Source organism: Bubalus bubalis, chromosome 2, assembly GCF_019923935.1.
Source record: "Bubalus bubalis isolate 160015118507 breed Murrah chromosome 2, NDDB_SH_1, whole genome shotgun sequence".
Classification (NCBI taxonomy): Eukaryota; Metazoa; Chordata; class Mammalia; order Artiodactyla; family Bovidae; genus Bubalus; species Bubalus bubalis.
In genome coordinates, this window is record NC_059158.1 from 162,762,130 (window position 1) to 162,784,020 (window position 21,891).

At 52.0% G+C, this 21,891-nt stretch overlaps 1 protein-coding gene across 1 annotated transcript in view; it reads right to left on the reverse strand.

Annotated features, from left to right (window-relative positions):
- PAX3 (paired box 3) overlaps positions 1 to 10,622 on the reverse strand; it is a 100,251-nt gene extending 89,629 nt beyond the window's left edge. The window contains exons 1-4 of the mRNA XM_006079638.3: positions 10,324 to 10,622; positions 8,785 to 9,020; positions 7,322 to 7,451; positions 6,017 to 6,151 (exon numbers count right to left, since the gene is read on the reverse strand). Coding sequence (XP_006079700.1) covers positions 6,017 to 6,151; positions 7,322 to 7,451; positions 8,785 to 9,020; positions 10,324 to 10,408 — 586 coding nt within the window. The 5' untranslated portion in view covers positions 10,409 to 10,622. The remainder of the gene's footprint in view (positions 1 to 6,016; positions 6,152 to 7,321; positions 7,452 to 8,784; positions 9,021 to 10,323) is intronic.
- Between the last annotated feature and the right edge of the window lie 11,269 nt (positions 10,623 to 21,891).

Here is a 21,891-nt window from a genome sequence, read left to right on the forward strand (position 1 = left end):
ACCAAAAAAAAAAAGTCTAGCAGTTCATCGAAAAATCAACAGTCCAAAAAAGTCATACAATTATTCAGGGAAATATTTTTCCTAGCATTCAACAGCAGTGCTGAGTATGAATTGGGAAGCTGTGCTGTTACTTCAAATTCTGATGACTCTAGAAAGTGTAATCCACAGGACAAATAAACCTTTCTGTGTGTGTGTGCAACTGGGTATAGTTTACTGCCAGCATAATTCATAGTGACCAACTTATAAATAAACTCTAACGATGCACAAACTACACACACAAACACATATCTGCTCCTACATTGTAGGAGGTTTAAAAATATACATGGGACTCATCTAACCATCCATAAACAGAAAAATTGTGGAAACATATGTAGGGAAATGCAGTTAATCTAACTCTCAGTTTCCTGTGTATTTAATTATTCCCCACCTAGTTTTACATAAAACTCTGACATCTTGCCTTTACATCATTCCAGCTTGGAAAGCAACTTCAGTAAAACTTCCATATTTAGAAATTTAGTGGACACTGGGATCTTAGCTTCCATGCCTCCCACCACCTCCCGGCCAAGGAAAATCTATTTGATGATAAATTCACCATCTTAGCTTAAGTTTTAAACAAGAAATCACCATAGGATAATTAAAAACACCCCAAGAATCTCTTCTCTACAAACCTAGGACATGTAACTGGTTTCGGTTCCTTTTTCTTAAAGAGAATTCGGTCAATCCTCCTTAGAGGTTGCAGAGGAAAAGGGGGATTTTCCAAGACAGATAAGTTGAAATGATCCCGCTTTGATCTCAGTGGTTAAGAATCCTTCACAATGGAAGATGGCCACTGAGAGGCCGCGATCCTGGCCTTTTAATGCGTAACAATGGTATCAACAAACAGCTACTTAATCAATATTTGGCCAGAGCTGCTGAAAACTTCCTTTTCAGATTTTAATTCCTTGTTGTAAAACAACCCCAGAGCAGCCAGTGAGATAAGGCATTAAACTGACTGCTTAATTGCCTTTTACTGTCTTGTTAGTTATATATGTACATTCTTAATGGTACTTTAATCTTTATTTACCCGCATAAATAAATTACCTGGGGTAGGACCCCACCAAACAGAACCTCCTCTGCCCCCAAGCCTGGCGAAACTCTCAACATGTGTTTGTTGCTGTTGTTGAGGCTTTTAACATTTATTGACTATGTACGTTAACATTTAACCTCGTGGTTACGAAGGATTTTTGTTGTTGTTCTCAAAATACAAAATACTCGTGAAAGTTGAACCTGAGTTCGGCGGCAACACTGCTATTCACCTGATGAATTTCCGCATATTCCACCCCTTGAACCCAGGCGCACTTGCTGGTTCCACCTCGCCACGCGGATGGGTTTTATTGCATAGCCCTGGGGACTCTTAAATGACCCTTCAGTAATTATTACGCACTTGAAGCCCCAACGTCCCCGTTCCGGTGCTATCACCCAGCAAATCAAACTTCAAAATAAACATACAATTTCAAGCATTAATTAGAAAATCTGCATGTTTTCAATAAGGCTATAAAGTAAGCCGACAGCAGTCAACCAGACAAAACCAACCAGCGAAAAAGAAAGCTACAATCTGATCTCGGTTGCTTCCTTTCAAATCGGTCCAACGGGAAAATCGTTACCGTTACCTCCTCGAAAAGAACACAGCGTGCTGTTTCAATTTAACTCAAGTTCTGGTATTTCCCATAGATTTTTATATGTTGAGTATTTTAAGCGCTGCAGAAAACATTTTGAAATTTACCCCCCAAAGACAAGAGACGACATTGGGGTCAAATTCGTGATTCTGACAAATGGAGACCGGGCTGTCCACTTTAATAAAGGTTCCGATGCCACAAACCTAAGATCTTATAGCTCATGATTTTAATCTGTGGGAAAGATTTTCCCCCTCCCCCCTCCCGCCCCCGCCTGACCCCCGCCCTTTGCCTCGCGCCAAAAAGTCCTTCCCTGCTAACTGGTGGGGTGGGGTAGAGGGGGAGAGACACGAAACTGCCTTCAGTTCCCCTCCATTTCAGTAGTGCTCCCGTTAATGATAAAATGTTCATGATCCCACAGGAAACGAAATCGTTCCAGAACTTTTAAAATGTCAGTACGTGTTTAATTGTTTTATCGTATGCCCGGCTGAAAAGATGACGTCGTCTTCGTTAATTTTAGAAAAGCTCACAAGTTTGCAAACTCGAGCAAAGCTTTTGTCACTTTTACTTTCTCAAATCCAAAAAAAAAAAAAACCCAAAACAGTGCTTTTCATAAATGTCAAATTGAAAGGGATCGATATAAAAGGAGGGTAAGCTCCAACCGACCTATGCTTGGGTCTCTTGGCTCAAACTTTGAAATTGTTGCAAACCTCCCACGCTAGCTGGTGATTCTTAAAAAGGGTTAGGGTCCTATGAAAGTGTATCTCCAGCCCCAATCAAAACATCAATTTGGCAATCTGGCCTCTTTCCCCCTGCACCCCCGAGCTGCCACTTCAAAGCTGCTGCAACAAGTCAGTAATTGTAACTTTGCATCTAAATATTTAAGCGAGAGTCTTGCAGTCGCGTGTCCATTTACAGTCCTCATCTGTCCTCTAATTCCATTACGGCACAAAGCAAAAATGTTTCCCAAAACTCACAAACAGGAAAAGCGTCACCCTGCCGCTGGTGGAGGAGGAGGAGAAGGCTGGGGGGAGGAGCTGATGAAGGAGCAGTTTCTATTGATTAGTCACCGCTTTTGTGTTAAGGGCTTTCTTTAAAATAAGAGGGGGGAAAAATGGGGGGAGGTTGCAGAAATTTCACTAATGTGAGCCTCAGGCAAGGAAGGGGGAAAAAAGAGGAGAAGAAGGAGGGGGAGGCGGGCTGTGTCTAGATGAAAGTGAGAAGGACATAAAGGAGGCAATTGAGTCGGCTGCAGCCCGGCGAGCTAAGCTTCGAGCCGGCCGGAGCGCAGGGGAGGGGGCGGCGCGGCGCGGCGCTTTGGCTCAGGGCGCAAGAGTGGGGGCCGTGCCCATTGTGGCGGCGCCCGCGGGCCCGCTCCGCCGCGCCGGGGGAGGAACAGAGGCGCCCATTGAGTGGCCGCGGCGCGGGCCGTGCCCATAGCCCCCCGTTGCCGCGACCGGGGCTGGGTTTCTCCGGCTGCGCCCGGTCGGCTCTCGGTGCCGAGTGGGGAGGGGAAGGAAGGGGAGTGAAGAAGGTCCTGGGAAGGGTGGGGGATTCCTGGCCGCCCAACCCTCTCCTTCCACACTGGCAAAACAGCTGGAGGTGTAGATCCAAGGAGGGGCGCGCAGTCTGTTGCGTGCCAGGGCGCACGGGCCTGCGCGCACCGGGTCTGTCAGCCACGGTCGTCTTGGATGGGGCGAGGCACAAGGCAAAGTTGAGAAAGTGAATGGGGCCATCTAGAACGCGACCCTGGGGAGAAAAACGAGAGCTGTTCTGACCTCTTTCAGGATGCCTCTCACCCTATGTCCTAGTCTCTGACAAGTAGAAAGATGCACCCGAGAAGAGCCAGTCAGCAACAGCCGGCAGGCCGAAAAGGAATCTGGAACCTTCAGAAAGCGCGCGCCGCCCTGCTCAGGACGCCCAAACCGCCTTCCTTAGGCCCGCCTGGGAGCTCAGACCCCTTTATCAACATTCATTCTATTTTCCAAGCCGGGAAGCCGGAGACTTTTGCTGCCCAAACCACCGGGAATCTTTTTTTTTTTTTTTTTTGAGATTTCTAAACTTCCCTTCCAACTCCACTCCACTCTGTCCTTTCTCTGGGCCCCTGTTGCCCTCCAGGGCTCATCTGGAAAAGGAGCTAGAGGCGCTGAAGAGACTGACGCTGCCTCTTGCTTGACAACCCCAAATTAAATTAGACTTTAGCCTCCGAGTTGTGTGTATGTGTGTGTTTTCAACGGTTCAGCTCCGCTGGGGAGAATACTCTGCTTTTAAAAATGGTAGCAATTGCCCTTGAATGGCAGCAGCCCCAGCTAGACAGCCCGAAAGACTAGAAACATTTTGTAGGTGAAATGGCCACTTTTTCCACGGCTGGAGAGTCCATAAAACTTCCTGGCGCAGCAGCTCTTGGGGCTCATTGAATAATTCATCCCTCATTGCAAGCCCATAATGTCTATTCTCAGCCCTTTGTGGGGCTGTTTTCTCTTCTTTTCTCCTTGAATTATAAAAAGGTTGCCTTCCTTTGTTCACATCAAGCTGCTGCGAGCGGGAGCTTTGTCTGGGCCGAGCTAAAGTGTGAGTTTCAATGGACTCTCCAGGCTTTGTCTCCCAAGTTCATCTCCAAGTGTAGATTGTGTAGAGAAGGCCTTCTTTGTAAAAGCTGGAAAAGTTGTACAAATGTTTGACCAGCTCATTTGGGGCGTTTTGTCTCCTGGGCCCTCGGTTGCCGGTGCGGCGAGGAAGCGATGGAGCTGCGGCGCAGGCGCCTCCAGCAACAAGTAGCAAAGCCTGGCCACCTCCACCCTCCTTCCCAAGCCTCCCTCTGGGTTTAGTGCCTACAGGGGCCATTGGGTTTGGGGTTGGCTGGCTTCTCTCCTTCTTCCCTCCCCAGCACCTCCAGTACAGCTCTAGACCAGGACTAAAAGCCAGGCATCCTCTCAGAGACCAGGGCAGAAAGGCACCCCTTCAAAAAGAAGGGCTTACACTGAGTCTGTGTGAGACCCCTGCTTCAAAGGAGGAAAGCCACAGGGTATGTGTCTTCTTCATTCAACCTGCCCTGGGTTTTTATGTCTTGATTGCCTGTGTGTGCCAGAGCACCTAGGCATCGGTTTAGCCCTACAAACTGTGGTTTGGATTTGTAACATCTAAGTCTGTGTCTCTTCGAGGTTGTGTACAGACTTCCTATTGATTTGTAAAGCTGTCGGCTCCGGAGGGCCAGTGGTCTGCGCTAGAGTTGAGCAACGAAAGTAAAAAAAGCGACCAGTTTCCCGAACCACAGTCCTACCCGGGACACCACTGGCGGAGGGCTCAGATCCAGTAGGTCGAAGTGGTTGACCGCTCCAAGCCCACCTGTAGAGCCGCCTGCCCTTCTAGGTCAACTCAAAAGTCCACTCAGCCTCAGAAGTCTCAGCCCCCAGCGAGGGAAGGCCATGCATGGGTGGGGACACCAGGCAACTCCCGACCCTTTGGGCCTTGGAAGAGGTGCAACCATCCCCCAGGCCAAAAGTGCTGAGAGGCAGAACTGCGGAGACTCTCCTTGTGCCAGGATCCCTTCCCAGTTCAACTCCCATGGGGCTGACTTTTTCCGTGGGGCTCTGAAGATAACCCCAAGGCTACATGTAAGGCTCCACAGGGGAGGTTTTTCTCTTGAGGCTAACAGATCACAGCCAAGGAGAAGACACCCCTGGGAAGAGAAAGTGCGCCCACATTGCGAACCCGAGAACCCAGAGCCCCTCGCTTGTAACCAAGATTTTAGGATTGTTTTTCTTCCCAGACACACACAGTTCAAACCCTACCGCACTTGAAAACCAATTTAAAACAAAGGAAAAACCACCGACGTACACATATACATTTATAAGGCAATCAGTGTGACACAACTTTGAGAACCTACTGCCTTCAAGAGTTTTGAGTCTCTCTTCCTCTCCCCTGCCTACCCACCCCCTCAACCAAGGAAGCTCTTTGGAGACTCTGGGCCTTTCCTAAGGGCACAAAAAGTTCCTTTAACCTCGGGAGGCTCAAAGACTGCCCCCCAGGCCCCAAACTGCTCAGATTCAGTCTTGCAAGCCTGCGGGCAAGAGGGTAGCCCCTCAGCCAGACCGCAATTTGTAGTTCTAGATTCCGAGGGACTGGGAGTGATGCGGAACAAAGATTTATAAAACAGAAAAGAGAGAGAGAAAAAAGATTTTTGTATTTAATGAAAGTGCATCTCGGTTCTTTCTCTTCAATGCTCTTACCCGGGTGCAGTGGATACGAGTGAGGAGGGACCGTGACATGAGCCGGGGAGGCGCAGCCCGTAAGCCTCCAAGGTCAGAGCGCGGAGTCCGAGAGGCGCTGGCCCGCAGGGCGCCGCTCAGCGCGCCGCCGCTTACCTCGCTCGCTCAGGATGCCGTCGATGCTGTGTTTCGCTTTCTTCTCACTCTCCTCTGCCTCCTTCCTCTCCAGGTCGGCCTCCTCCTCTTCGCCTTTCCCGAATTTACTCCTCAGGATGCGGCTGATGGAACTCACTGGGGGCGGAAGGAAGAAAGGGGCGCAAACGACTGAGATTTGCAGGATAATGCTGGAAGGGGCTCCCCAGCCCCTAATCGGAGTGGGGGTGAAGAAGGCCTGCCCTGCACAGTTTGCTTCTGCCCCCTCCTGCATCTTTGGGCATCCTTGTCCTTCTACACCCCGCCTCACCCTCCCACTCAACCTGCCCCCACCCCACCCCCATTGTATGATCGTCTTCTAGGATCACGGAGACCGCAGCCTGGAAAGCTCACACCTCCGGGTTAGGGGCCGGGAACAGCCGTACCGGTCCTCTCTCCCCAGTAGGAAGCCTCCCTCCTGACTCCACAGACGGGCCTCTAGATCTCCAGTCTCAGAGAATTCTCCCGCCAGCCCACCCGGCACACCCCCAACCCCAAGCTGAAGGCATTGCGCCCCGCGGTTCGCGGTATGGCAGGAAGAAGGAGAGCGGCCCCATCCCCTGCAATTCGACTTTTTTCTTTTCTTTTGCGACCATAAAAGGTTTAAATTTCAACTGCAGAATCGTTTCCTATTGTAAAAATCAAAAGAAAATGCACTCTTCCCCGTTTATTTTTTCCAGATTCCAGTCTGGTAAACAAATCCATCCTCTGAAATATCTCGTTCTCGCAGGGGGGGAAAGGGAGTTTCCTTCTAATTAAAAACAAACCGTGCGCCCTCGCGCTTGCCCTGCTCTCGCCCCTATTCTTCCTTCGCCTCCCCCTGGCCGCCGGGGGCGCCGGATGGTCCCTGGGACTCTCCCGTAAAAAAATCTCCCGGCCGTTGCCGAAGCCTCCCCTCCCGTGCGCGCACGGAGAAGCCTCGGCTGGCGCGGCCCCATCTCCCTTCGGTTAGGGTTACCAAAACATTTGTTTCTCTTTAAAAGGAAACATCAATATTAATAAACGCTTGGCCTCCGCCTCGCGTTTCCTGCCCTGCCCCTTCGACAGAAACCCTCTTTGGGGAGCCCTGAGCGGCGATCTCTCAACCCCAGGACAAGCAGCTGATCACTACCTCCATAAAACGGCTAGTTCGTAAATATTTCAGAGCCCCGGGAGGGACCGCCTCCCGATCATCCAGATCGATCACTGGGGGTGGTTATGGTTCAGATGGCCCGCCCGCGTAATAGCGACTGACGACTAGCCTTGGGAAGACGCAGATGAGCCTGGTACCTGAGGGTACGGTGTTTCGATCACAGACCGCGTCCTTGAGTAATTTGTCTCGAATTTCCCAGCTGAACATGCCGGGGTTCTCTCTTTTGTATTCCTCTATTTTCTTCTCCACGTCAGGCGTTGTCACCTGCTTTAAGAGAACCGGCAGACCGGCGTTGGTACCCAGTTCTCTGGGCCGGATGTGGCGGCCTCACCGCCTCCGGGCCTGGCGGGATGCTCCTTCTTGCGCCCCGTGGCAAGTTTCCCCTGGTTAGCAAAAGGACCCCAACTCTCTGAGCAGTGTACTTTAGAAAAGGGCAGAGAGAAAACCATCCCAACCCTCTCCTCCCCAGATCAGTTCTCACAGTTGGGATAAAATAAGAAGAGGTATGACCTCTTGGAAGGGGTGTACTTTCTGATCCGTGGGAATAAAGAAAGGCAACCCCTTATGCTGAATCAACACGAAAACGAAACTAAAAAAAGTAAGACTTGAAAGAGGAGCAGAAAAAATCAGGTTAGATCTGTAACTTGGGCCTTTTCAAAGGAACTCAAGGTTTTAGCTCAAGTGAAGAGCAAAATGAAACGCAAAAGTTGAGTGTCCATTAAAAATCAGAGTGGTAGCAAATATGATTAATCGGAAAGACAGGCTCTTTATTCCATCCCACCCCACCCCCCAAGAAAAAGAGTTTCCAGAGATTCTTAGAGAGGTTGCAAAGCGGGCTGGCATGCGAGGAAAGGCAGTTGTCTGGAAATTTTCAGTTTACCAGAACCCTCCTTTTGGTTTTGCCCTGTGGCAACCAGAAAATTATATTGGATTTTCCCCACATCCAGAAAAAAGGGCAGCTGTAGGCAATCCCCTCCCACTCAGCCATAGCCAGTGTGATTCTCTTTCCTTTTGTAAGGAGAACCTAAATAATTTGAGGATAGCACCAAACTGCCTTTTAAAAGCCAAGTCATCGGCTCATTACAAAGAAAGCAAATCACCCTAGCTTTTGATTCCTTGAAGACAATTTGGACTGGAGGCAATAGGGGAGAAAAGTTGGAAGTGAAACCATTCAAAAACCCAAAGTGGCTCCTTGGATTACATTTGGAATGGGCAGTGTAGTCGCTGGGAGCTGGGGAGATACTTGGAGAAGAAACCAGCAACAGGTGAGCACGTACAGCTTGGACGCTTTGGGTGTCTGCCTATTAAAACAATTTGATGAGAATTTCAGGATTCTGAGGCATACAAAACAAAGGCTTTATCTCCTTTGCAAAAAGGCTAGAGTTTTTCCTTAGCATTTATCAAGGAGTACTAGCTCAAACAGCACTGTAGACCCTTCTCTTCACCACCACCACCCTCCCCACCACGCACACACGTACACACACTTTCCCAGACTTGGAAAAAAAACACCTCAGAAAGTCCCAGCTGGCAGTCCTTTCCCGCTGCCCACTCTGCCCTAACTCCAGACAGGAGGCCCCCAGGGCCAGGCCTGCGAGCTCACCTTGGGCTTGCTGCCACCAATGGCACCAGGGCGGATGGAGCCGGTCTCCTGATACCTGCATAGGATCTTAGAGACGCAGCCGTGGGACACACGCAGCTGGCGGGAGATGACGCAGGGCCGGATGCCATGGTGGGCCATCTCCACGATCTTGTGGCGGATGTGGTTGGGTAGTGGCCTGCCGTTGATAAAAACACCTCCAAGCTGGTTGACCCGGCCCTGGCCGAGGGGAGTGGACACTGGGAACAGAAGTCAAGAAGAGAGACAAATGGAAGATCATTTGGGGAGAGAGGAGAGCAGCCCAAAAGATAAACCCCAATTTCACACTCTTCTGGCCAATCGGTATGTTACAGCCTTAGCACTGAAATTGCTCCATTCGGGCTCCCAACCTGAGACCCTACTTTAACCACACTTGTTCAAACTATTAAGCAATTCAAGGGCACATAATCTTGTGTGAAAGGAGCAACCAGGGCAAAATAAACTCGCTATAGTGAACCTGTCTTCCCTTTGGACCCAAGAAAGGGGACAATTTGCAGGGGCAGGGGGTGGGGTGGGGAGACCTAGAGGCTGGTGAAAGAACAGCCTCCCTGCAGAGAGAAGTTCACCCAGGCCTTCTGCGGCTGGCATTAAACCCTGTCTAACTGGGGGATCTTTCTAAGAAACTTGGAGGAGTTGACAACCCTTTGGGTTTTGGGCTAGGAGTACTGCAGCCAAAGGTCAAAGAGGGTACTGAAAGCAAGCCGCAGGTGTCATCGCGAGTCACCTGTTACACCTCAGGCCAGAGATGACAGTCCAGTCTGCTCACAGGCCCCTCACCTCCTCTGGTGCTCTGGTTATTATTAATAATACATCCTATATCAGACTGAGGGCCAAGCCCAGGCCCCGGCAGGGTCAGCAACCCGGCTCGGGTGCCCGAGCCTGCAAACTGTCTAGAAAGTCCGAAAAAGGATTTGCAAGGTCTCCTGCCTCCCTGGAGTCCTGAACCTTCACTCTAACTGAAAGGCAGTCCCCCGAATGGATTGTGGAAACTTCCAGATGAAGCTGGAGATAAATGGGGCCCTAATTAAGGAATCAATTAATACTAAAAATTCCCCAGCACGATTCTGCACGGGCATGCGCCACCACAACTTCGCACCCCCTAAGAAAATCCTTCCAGAATTAACAAGAGTTTAGCGAATACAGGAACAGCCGGGGTAGTTTTGAGATACCTTCGGGGGCACAAAGTGCTGAGAAGTTGCTTGCTGGTGCTCAAAAGCCGGTTGATCCCTGCCCCACCAAGGCATTTCCAAAACAACAGGGGAAAGCATACCCGCCCAGGAGTAGGCCTGGCCACCAAGCTCCGGCAGGAGTTACAGAGAAAAAGGACCCTTCGTTTACCCAGAGAAACTCGAGAGGGGACCTCTCCCGACTGTTTCCTCCTGATATGGGGGTACCCCGGGAATGCGCTCCTGGACGCGCCGAAGGAGCCCGTGGAGACCCCGGCTGGGTGGAGCAGCCTGGCCGCGGACCCACGATCTGGGCGGCGCTGAGGCCCTTTCTTACCTTCCAGCGGGAACCCGCTGCGCGGGTAGTTCTGTCCCGGGCCCGGCCGCATCATCCTGGGCACAGCTCCGGCCAGTGTGGTCATCCTGGGGGCAGCTTCGCTTGGAAATTATATCCAGGTGAAGGCGAAATAGATGAGACAGGCGCTGGTGACCCCAGGCAACTCCCCCGAGCGTGGAGAGTCCCTCCCCAAAAAGGCTGGAGAGAAAGGAGGGACCCGGGAAAGGGGGGCTGCTCGCTCTTAGTCCAAAGAGAGGCTCAAGGTGGAACCGGGGGAAGGGGGTGGTCAGGGAGGCCCCGGAGTCCAGGATCCCTAGCCCAGGGCGGAAAAGTTTGGTGCGAGTCTGGGCCGGCGGCCCCGCGGCTAGGAACGCTGGGGAGGGGTCTCGGAGTTCGGCAACGAGCCGGGGAGGGGGGGTGGGGGCGGGAGCGTGGCCGGCCTGAGTCTCCTCCCGTCGTGACACCGAGTGCGGGGATCTGGGCTCGGGAGCATTTATTAGTTCTTTCACCCAAAGCTTGGTCAGGAGCCCTGAGCTGCGATTGGCCGACGGGGAGACCGTCCCGGGTGGCGGAGATACGCGCTGATTGGGCGACAGCGGCCACTTTCTCTTCCCATCCCCGGCGGTGCCCAAGCCTCGACCGGCCCAGAGAGGGACCCGCGCTGCGCCTCTAACCTGGGGAAAGAAGGGTAGACCCACGGAAACTCGGAGAGACAGTACTGAGGCGATGCCGAGACTGAAGAGGGATCCGTGCCTCTCTGTCTGTCACCCCATGTATGTCTCTCTCCTTGACTTTCTGTTTCTCTGTCTCCTCATCTCTGTGTATCTCTGTATGTCTTTCTCTGTCTCTGACTCGTCCTCTCATTCTCTCTGTGTGTCTCTATGTCTCTGTTTTTCTACCTGTGGCTCTCCCTCTCGCCCATTTTTCTTGGCTTACTGCCAATGAAGGGGGCGCAGTTCCAATAAGAAGGCATTGGAGCCCCCAGACCTCTTTAGTCTTCCTTCCTCTGGCCCATGCCCCTTGGCCTAGGCTTATTATGAGGGTCTTCCCTATGGGGTTCCTCCCAGAAAGAGTCCAGGATGTGCTGATAAGTTCTTTTGTCTTCACCGTCTGGCGGCCAAGACACTGAAGCTTACTTAAGTAGTGGTCGTAGGCCCCAGTCCTGGTTACCCGAAGCCTGGGAAGAGGAAGAGAAAGAAAATTATCTCCTCTTCTTGATTAAAAAGAACCCTCTCTCAGAAGCCCCAGCTCTAAATCTAGAGGTACAGATCCCCCAATGCTTCGGCAGAGATTCATCTATATGTTAAAGTTTTGCCCGGCTGCAGCGTTTGTTCTCAGGAATTTATTATGGTATTCAGACTAAACTGCTGGAAAAATAAAAGGAGCAAAGTCTTGGCTAGGAGCTGAAGTGTCCCCAGCAGGATATGACGCCAGGAGTGTTGTAAAGACTGTCTGTCCTTAGAGAAGGTGCTATTGTGCATAGGCTTTTATTTATAACTTGGTAAGTGCCAGCGAACTCGCCTCCTTCACACCCCCGAGTGCCAGCCCCGCGCTCTGCACTGCGCTTTATTCGCTCGAGTCTATTCAGAGACTGTCACTCTGGGCCTGCGAGGTATTCAGGGCCTTAATCAATCAAAAGGATGAGAATCGGGCAGGTTTTTCCCTTTGAAATAAAGGAAACAATGACTTCTGGGCTTCAAGTTCCCCCTTTTCCTTTTACGATTTTTGAATTTTTTCTGTGTTGGAGTTCTCCACCCTCTCCCGTCCTTTTCTCCCTCAACTCATTTGACAGTTTTTACGTGAACTCAGCCCCCCCAACCCCAACTCTCCACCCCCTAATTAAGTCAAACTAAGAAGGCAAGATGGGGGGCTGGGGGGAGTATAGCTGCTCAACTGTGTGGGAGCCGGCTTTTTAAAACTCCACTCGCAAGTGGGAAAAGCAGGCAGCTTTCATCTCAGACCAAAGTCAAAAGGTTTGTTTGACCCTCTGAGCAATGGGAGATGGGCAATGGAGACACCAGAAAAAATCTGGACACCCCCTCACCCACCCAAGGGGGGAGGCCCCGTGCACTCACACTACTCTGGAGGGATGCTGCTTAGCATGCAGTCCTGTTTAACTTGGTTTTACACAAAATGATTCAGTTTGTCAGGGGGAAACGTTCTCATTTCCTTCTTGCACACTTAAGGGCCACCAAAGCCTGTGTCTTGTTTCCTATGCTACTTCTCAAGAGCTGGGCTTTTTCCAAGTTTTCTGCCACTAAAGCTTGAGCGGAGCAGCCAGAGCACCTTCTAGGGTCCCTGGTTCTTGTTGGAGGAGGGAGGTACCCAAAGTGTGTTTCACGGGAGCAAATGCAAACTCAACTCGCAGTTAAAAGGAACCCGGGAACCACTCCCCACCGCCGGTAATGACAGTGTGAAAAACTTAAAGAACGGCCAGGGCTGTGTCTCATTGGTTGCAAAGCCGAGGGCTCGGGCTTCAAGCTCTCCCCGTGGACCCAGTGCTCTCTCCATGGGCGTTCTCTCTCCCCAGGGCCCATGGATCCGTGAAGGAACACAAAGCCAAAGACTCACTCTCCCAGGTTTTGCATCCTCCTTGCAACCATAGAGCCGGCAGGACCTTTGAATGGGGATACTGCCGATTGAAATTGATTTCGAGTGCCCATAGGTGCCTGGCCAGCACACGCATCCATAAACCGAACACCCCTTGCTATGAAAAAGTACAAATGGAAACCAGAGAGGGTGAAGTGGAGACCTGTGGCCCAGGAGTCTCTCTTTCCCGGACTCCCCCACCCCCACCCGCCAGAGCGCTCTGGCGCTCTGGCGTTTATATGCCACCAGTTAACTCGACTCTTCCGCACCCTGGCAACAGCTAGAGGAACCTGAAGACCCAGACATAGGTGGGAGGACATCCTCAGGTGCTTGGGCCCATAAGGTTATGGGATCACTTCCAAATTCCCCAGAGTCCAAATTCTCTGAGATTGGTAGACCCAAAGTCTGACTCGGGAGGGCCAGGACAGCAATGTTGCTTGAGACTCCCTGGCTGGTGGTGCCCACTGCAGTCAAGTCAGACGGGGGGAGGGGGAAATGTCTCGCATCACGTGAGCAACTGGTCATCAGAGGTCGGAGTGGTTACTGGTTTCCCACCTGGTTTCTCAAGAAGGCACCTGATTCTGCACTCCAGCCACTCCTTCCCTGTCTTCGAAAGCTTTGGCCTTCCTTTATTTTACTTTCCAAAGTCTCTCTGGAAGCCAAAGCTAGCCCACCCCCTGACTCCTGCAGCAGGAAGCGAGTCTCCTCCAGGCCCCACCCCTGCCTGGAACCTGTAGGCCACAGAGTCCCCATTCTACTCATTGGCAAAGGAGTGACCCTGCAGTGGGCTTGGAAAACGAGTGCCTGCAGCCCTGAATCCAGGTTTGGAAGGCAGAGTCATTTCTGCTGACAAATTACCCAGAAAGCAGCCAGAGAGTCTGTAGCTCAGTTTTGTGAAGGAGGGTGGTGTCCACCCGCACTATCTGTGCATGCGCAAGATGAAACTGGAGCCTTGAGGACAACAGTAGGATAATTCAACCAAAACAGGATCATAACTTACCACTGCTTCCTCCGCTGCCCCCCACCCCCCACCCCGTCCCCCTAGTTTCAGAAGCCCTTCAGGTGAAATAGACAGCAGCTTCCCCTCCCAGCTCTGGGGGAGGGGAGGACAATGCCCAGCTCCTAGAAGGCTCTCCCTCCGGGCAGGATTGGATGCAAGGGTCCACAGTCAAGTCAGGTTAAGTGAAGTCTGCCTGGGCCAGGTGACACCCAGAACACAGCTCCCGCACTTGTGGGCCCCAGGCTACAGTCTTTCATGACCTATGGACTTCTCGGGCCTCTGAGAGATGACGACCTTATTCTATCCAGATACAGACCTTAAGAGGAAGTTATGATCTATATGAAATAATGTGCCTGAACTGGAGGGTGCCTGCCACCCAGATCTTTTTTTGCCTTATCTGGAGGGAGTAGCCTCTGAGAGAGGCATCTGACCTCCCGCCGGGTCTCAGACAGCTCAGGAGGCAGTCCTAAGGCTTGAGCAAATGCAACGGGAAACCGTCAGTTCTTGAGACATGTTCCCCAGGAAGAAATCAAAACGCCAGATACTGACCACGCATTTCTTCCGGGCACCAGATTGGTGATTGCTCGAGGCCTATCTCAGAGCCGGACTTAGCAACTGTCATCAGGCTCCCTGCAGGCTTTCGTCAAAAGCTGTGGCGCCTCTATTCTCCCACGTTGGAAAATCGGTTGGGATGGGGTCCGATTTAGGGACTAGATGGAAATGTGGGCGTCTCACTGAAACATGGAGTGGATCAGCTGCAGTGGTTTTGCCCCTGTAGCTGGGGGAGCCACCCCAGAAGGGGTTCTCAATAAAGAACATATGGTTTGTGAAAAAAGAAGAAAAGGAGGAAAGGAAAAAGAAGGGAGAGAAAGAAGAGAGACGTAAAAAAGTATTTTTTGAAAGGTGGTGAGGGAAGGAGAGAATGAATGTCACAGCAACTGGTCTCCTATCCATCTTCATTTGGTTCTGCAAAAAATTATTTTTTATGCAAATAAGGAAGGCAGGATGCCAGAGCCCATTTGGGGCTGGGGGCGGGGTGGTGGGTGGGGGTGGGGAGTTCAGGAGAAGAGTCTTATAGAATACTACCTTAAAAAAATGTCCTGCCCAAATAGGAAAGAGTGAGTATGTTGGGGGCTGGGTGGGAGGTGTTGTTGAAATTTAGAAGAGAAATTCGCGGTAACTGCTCTGCTGGTGTGTGTACGAGATGAGAACACAAAAGACCTCGTATGAAGGGATCCTGGTGTTGAAGGTAAAGATTGAGGGATCTTGGAAAGTGGGTATTATTGGGAGCAGCCTGGGTCTTGAGGAAAAGAGGAGGTGTGCAGGCCAGGTTGGGGGTCTGAAGTGAGTTTGAGAGCAGAGCTGGGAATGTGCCCATGACCGCTGGGGGAAGCAGGAGGTCTTGGGGTTTCCTTGACATTGGGAGCAGAAAAAAAGGCAAATGACCACACCTGGAACTCCTGCCCCAGAGTGCCTGGAGGGAGTGCCTGGACTGTGAGTTCAGATGGAGTGGTGTGGGGTACAGTGTCCAGTGGGGGGTCCGGGGCAGGATAGGAGCAGAAGGGGTGGGCAGGGAAGGAACGGAGCAGGGTGGACTAATAGGCCTTTCTCTTTGATCAGGCCAGGTCTCTCTCAGACTCCACGCCAGCGCGGTGAGCTACCACAGCCTCTCGACCTGAATCCCTTCCAAGCCCACAAGCAATTTCTCTCCCGAGGGATTTCACAGGGAGAAGAGGGAGGCGGGTGACACAAGGAGCAAGAGAGATCCGGCAGGCTGTTCAAACCCAGGATTTCCAGCTGAGCCACAGTGAGGTCCGGGGAGCCTACGGCAGGGAGCCTAGGGCAGCGGCAGCGGCGCTGTGAGTGAGTCTGGGACCTGCGGTCCCTGGGTTTTCAAAGCCAATCGAGGGGTGGGGACTGTGCTGCCAACTCGGCAGAGGAAACGCAACAGGTTGGGAAGCTGGAAAAGGCCAGTCTCGGGGATTTGACTAAAGCCCTGAGGAGCACGGGTGGGGACCAAAGGGAGATTCTTAGGAAGAAGTTTGCTTGCAGTCTGCCTCCTGACCACCCCCATCCCTTGGAAGCTCACCTGGCATGAGGGGAGGAGGGTTCCTCACGCTGGGGAACAGCCTGATCACCCTTCCTTTCAAAGGTGGAGAAGAGGAGGAAGAGGAAAAGGAAAGGAGGAGGGAAGAAGAAAGAAGAAAAAAACAGAAAAGGAATTCACCACAACCAAAACCGGTTACCTCAGCCCTTCAGATCTCTAGATACTACGACGGACACCAAGTTCCTTTCTAGGTCTTAAATTTGCTCTCCATTTCTCTTCCCTGCTGGAAAACACCTATTTCCCTCTTCTAAACAAAGTTTCTTTTTCTGGAGACAACCGTTAATCTAGCCTTGGGTTTGGGGTCGAGGAATGGAAGAAAGCCTTTGATTTAGAAGTATAGAGTCAGAAGAACCCTAAGGGGAAACTCTGAAAAGATGAAAACTAATCATCTCATACTGTGAAAGCGATGGAAAGGAGGCGGCCAGGAGAAGTTTGAGCTGGAGCGAGCGTTCGATAGAAGTGCAGACCTGGGGCTAACAGACTGCCCAGAGTCCTATCACAGAAAACTGTCCCGGGTCCCCTGGGGGCCCCGCACTCAGGTCACCCTAGTGGCTTTTCTTTCCCACCCCACCCCTGGAAAATCCTGCAACAGGCATGCTGGCCCCCAGACCCCCAATGCGCCCTGCCCGGGGCCAAGAGTTAAGACAAGTAGCCCCAAGAGAAATGAGCTTCAGAAAGCCTTTCTTCTTCTTTTCATTTCTAAACGAAATCTAATACTATCTGGCTGCAAAAATATATATCACTGGCCCAGAGTCTGAAAGATTAACATTTGGATATGTAGGAAATGTAATCTGCATGGCTAATTGATTCCCAGCGTATCAGTTTAAAGGATAAAGATCAATATCTACATGATGGATATTATATTAATAGGGACATAAATAAAGGCCGAAGAGTCATTCCCCAAACCTTTGAAGCCGCTTCCCGGCTCCTGGGCCCTCCACGCGGCCACTCGGCGTCCCCCACCTGCCGGCCCCCAGCCCCTGCTGGGAGGGAACACTCCCCCCGCCCCCCCACCACCTGCACTAGGAGGAAATAAGTTTCCGGCTCAAGCGGGAGGGTTTTAATGCAGCGAAGCTTGAGAGAGAGAGGCGGCACTGTTTTCCGGGTCTGTAGCAGGTGGACAGTAGGCCGGGAGCGGGGCGGTATTTTAGCAAAACCTGACGCTAAGATACCTAGAAACAGACATAGAAGACCCCCACGGGGACACACACAGTTCCAGGTTCACACACAGGTTTGCACACGCACAGACACGTAGAAATCCACACATGGGCATACTAGCCATACAGACACACAAACATCCATCTCTAGATGCGTTTACACGGTGATACACACTCACACACGCATATTCCCACGCAGGGGTGAATTCCCAGCATTTTCTGCGCGCATTTGGCCTTAAGGATTCGGAACTGGTTTCTTTCCTTCCCACAGCCCTCTCCCTGCGGAGCATCGACAGAGCCCAGGGATCAGCGATCCCGGCTCCTGGAAGTCCTCTCCGGACTGGATGAGGCAGCACCGCCGGGAGCGAACTCAGAGGAGCGAGAGAGAGGCTTGCCCGTGAGGTCCCAACGCATCCTTTGAGGGAGGGGAGGGCCACTTCGACCTACAGTGGCTGCAGCCTGAGGAAGCAGGTTGTTGAGTCCCGGGGAGCACGTCCCCGAGACGGCGCGGTGAAGGGGTACTGGCTGCGGGACGCTTCGATCCGGAATGAGAACGCCTCTGTCCTGGGGTGGCCTGGATACCAGCGGCCCCCTCCACCACCGCAAAGCCCGCGCCGCTGAGGGACTTTTCCAAATGCCAATGAATCACCCTTCGCTTCTTCCTCTTCATTAATTAAGAGGGATGTTTGGACAAAACGGTCGTAATCTTTATTAATTACTCAACCCTCGGTGTGCGGTCGCATCCATCAGGCCCGAAGCGCAAGTACTGGGGACGCCTCATATCTTCCCACAGCGCCTCTGGGGAGCGAGCCGAGGAGCCGGCGTTGCCCGCCGCGGGCGCACGTTCCTCGGCTGGCGCTGCAGGGGAGGCCGGAGGAGACGCGGTCCTCGGGGCTACGCCAGGCCTCTCCCAGAGCCCAGAGCCGGCTGTGCGCCGGGTTCCTGGAGCCCCGACAGAGCCCCGACGTCCCCCGCTTCCGTCCCTCCCGCATCTGAGCACTCGTTCGTTTACATACACACAAACTCACAAGCAGACTCATTCGAACACATCGCCCGGCCCCCGGTTCTTCTGGCCGCCGCCTCCCCACACAGCTCCCCGCCCTTCTCTTCCATCGGATTCCTCCAGGAGCAGCCGGACTAAAATCCATTTCTGCGGAGCCCCGAATACTGGCTGAGCCATGTTCCAGGAGTGGGGTGGGGGTTTATTTACTCCTGGGTGAAGCGACAGGGATGGAAAGCAGAAAACCCAGTCCAGTGGCCCCAAGGACGTACCCACTCCCCGAGAGAGCTGCCCTGGAGGGCGTGGCGGGAAGACCCTAGAAACCTTCCAGGAGGCCAACTCCCCCAGTTGCGGGGGAGGGGGGTGGTGGTGCAAGAGGACGCTTGCTTTGCATAGGAGGGGGTGGGGTTGGGGAGGAGGCTCTATTTCTTGGCTGAGAAATCAGGAAACCTCCGAGCCTCCAGGTCCCTTGTGGGAAAGCTGGCTGGAGATGGGGGTCGCCAAATTCAGGTTCCTTCCGGGCAGCCCTACAGCATTCTGTCCTCTGAGGGCAGAGACCCTTGGGCTCACTCAGGAAAGAGTCCTGGGATAGGATGTCTGTAGACCACCCCCCTCAACCTGGTCAGGACCGGTCTCTTGGTCTGAGCTCCTCTCACCCCTACCCTCACCCCTCCAACACCATGCTAAGCAGGTCCCATCCTCTCTCTGCTTTGAACCTGCACCATCAGAGATGAGATTCTTCTACTGGAACCCCTTAAAGAGATTCTGCCTGATTAAAGGGGAGGGGGCCAATTCAGGGCACAAATCTAGTAGGGTAATTATTTACAGGGCCATAGCAGGTGAGGTGGGTGCTACGCAAGCCCTCTTCGTGGCCTCTCTGGGCTGGAACAGTGAGGATCCGACCTCAGGGAATGTAGGGTGCACTCTTAGCTGCCTCTCTTGGTTTTTGCAACCTCAAATCTGGCGTGGGGGTTGGGCACTCAGCATACTATGCCCTAAAGGACTGGTCCATCCACCCTTGCATCCTTCAGCGTCCAAGGCCAGCGGGCTTTTTGGAGCTTCCCCAGGAGGCCGAATGCCTCTCCATGTAATCCCAGCTTTTCTCATGATTACGGTGCCCAAAGCTACCAAGCCGTGGCCTGCGCCCTGGGGACGCGAAGGCCTGAGGAGAAGGGAAACGTGCTATCCTGCTTTGGGCCGTACTGGCCAGGCCAAGAAGTGCGGGATGCGGTGGCTGGCGAGCACCGCCCTCCTGGCTTAAGCTGCACCCTCTGAATGCATCATCTCCTTCTTTCCTGCTGCTTGCTCTGTGCGGAAGCTGGGTACACTCCGTGTCCCACAGTCTCTCAATCATTCCTTCCCTCTTCTGAAAAAATTTTCATTAAATGTGCGGGCGCACACTCCAGGTCCCACACTGTCTTAATCATTCATTCCCCTCTTCAAAAAGTTTTTCATTAAATGTGCGGGTTCCTTTACCCACTGGTCACCCCCAGGCCCTGAGACACTTGCAAGCCTGGCCTTTGAAGCCTTTCCCTGGGGCAGTTTTGATTATCTTACTCTATGCACTGAATGGTTGGCTTGTCCTCTGGCTGAGTTCCCAGAGCCACCCCAGAGCTTTTCATTTATTACACACATACTTACTGAGCTTCTACTATGTGCAGTTCCAAAAGCTAGGGCTAACCTTGTGATGAAAACAAACCAGAGTCCTCATCCTGGCAGAGCCGAAGTCCCAGAAAATAACCAAAATATAAATAAATAGATGCAACTTGTCAAGAGATTGACTGTAAGTTTGCAGCTCAGCTCTGAAGAAGCTCAGAGGACTTGCAGGGAGAAGGGGTATGCAACCCTGGGGTGAGATGGGGTTGCCGCATTGCTATTTCAACAGAGTAATTTTGGGCAGGCTCAGTAGAGGTAGGTTTCTGCAGAGAACTAGGGTTGGAAGGAGTGATTGCTAAAGGAAGGAAAAGGGTGAAGGTGAAAAAACCCAGTAGATGGACAACAGCTTAAGGAGCTACTACTGCCAGTGGGCGGGGCGTTCTGACGTCCTGGAGAACTAGGGGCCGGGGATCTGACCTAGAAAGAGGAAACTTTGGGGGCTGCAAGTCACTCCAGATGTTTCCCACTGTCCTCTTTCCGAAGACACTTCATTCCAACTACTGAAGGAGTGACTGGGGGACTGAATCTTGCCACCAACAAAGGGAGCTTTCCTTGGAGCCATCCCTCACCCCACCTCTGAGAGTAAGGTAGATGTCACTGTTGTGGGTCAGGAGATTGAGATTGCCCTGTCGCCTCTCTTCCAGGTGTCCCTGGCTCTAAAATCCAGCATGAGCTTGAGCGTCTTCTTCTCGATGTCCATGGTCCAAAAATTGAATTTTTATTTGAAAGAAAATGGGGACCCAGATGTCCAGGTGTCTTGGTGTCCAGGTCCCCCCAGTCATCTGGACCTGTCATTCCTGCTCCCTAACTAGGAGAAAATTCCCTGCAGGCTGGAGAGAGTTGGGCAGACTACACATGCCCTGCTTCACATGGCAAGTATGCATGTTCCTCCTGAATGATTCCCACATTTGCTACCATTCGGAGGAGAAAGGGAGAGAAAGGACTCCGGAGGAGGAGCCCAAGACCCTAGCAAACCAGTCATCTTTCCCCAGCCTTGTGAGGTAAATGAGAAAAAACCAGCAGGACCATACAGGAGAGAATGTCTTCACAGGGCTTCATACATTATTAATAGAAAGGGTTGGTAGCTCAGTCGGTAAAGAATCCTCCTGCAATGTAAGAGAATGGGGTTTGATCCCTGGGTTGGGAAGATCCCCTGGAGAAGGACATGGTAACCCATTCCAGTATTCTTGCCGGGAGAATTCCATGGACAGAGGAGCCGGGAAAGCTACAGTCTATGTTGTCAGAAGAGTTGGACACAACTTAGCGACTGAGCCACCACTGCCCCTGTGAAGGTCTGGGTTCAAGGGAACCAGCAGATTCAGTAGAGGCAACAGCAGGTAGTGCTCTGTGGGGGTCTGAAAGAGGGCCATGGTTTTCTCAGAACAGTAGTGGACATACTGCTCAACAAAAAGGAACAGTTCTTACTTGTCAGAAAACAATTGATAAAGCAAAGTCCTACTCGATTTTGGAGCTACTTGATAGAGGAGAACTCTCCCTCCTAAAGGAAATCAGTCCTGAATATTCATTGGAAGGACTGATGCTGAAGCTGAAACTCCAATCAATACTTTGGCCACCTGAGGTGAAGAACTGACTCATTTGAAAAGCCCCGACGCTGGGAAAGATTGAAGGCAGGAGGAGAAGGGGACGACAGAGGATGAGATGGCTGGATGGCATCACCGACTCAATGGACATGAGTTTGAGTAAACTCTGGGAGTTGGCTATGGACAGGGAGGCCTGGCGTGCTGCAGTCAATGGGGTCGCAAAGAGTCGGACACGACTGAGCAACTGAACTGATCTGATAGGGGAGAAGAACAGAAACAGCGTGAATCTGCAGCAGAGGTAAGAAGGCCCACGTAGAAAGGGAATTCCTGGGGCATCTCAGATCTGTTTTCTATCTCCACAGCAGGCTGAGGAGGTTCTCAGACAGCCTGGGTTCCTGCCCTGTGTAATGAGATCATAAGAGTCATCCTTGTAATAGAAAGGATCATCACATGTCCCCCAGAGCAAGGTCATGTTTCCAAGTAGGGGAGGTGTGCAGTGCACTCTTCTTCTCTGATTA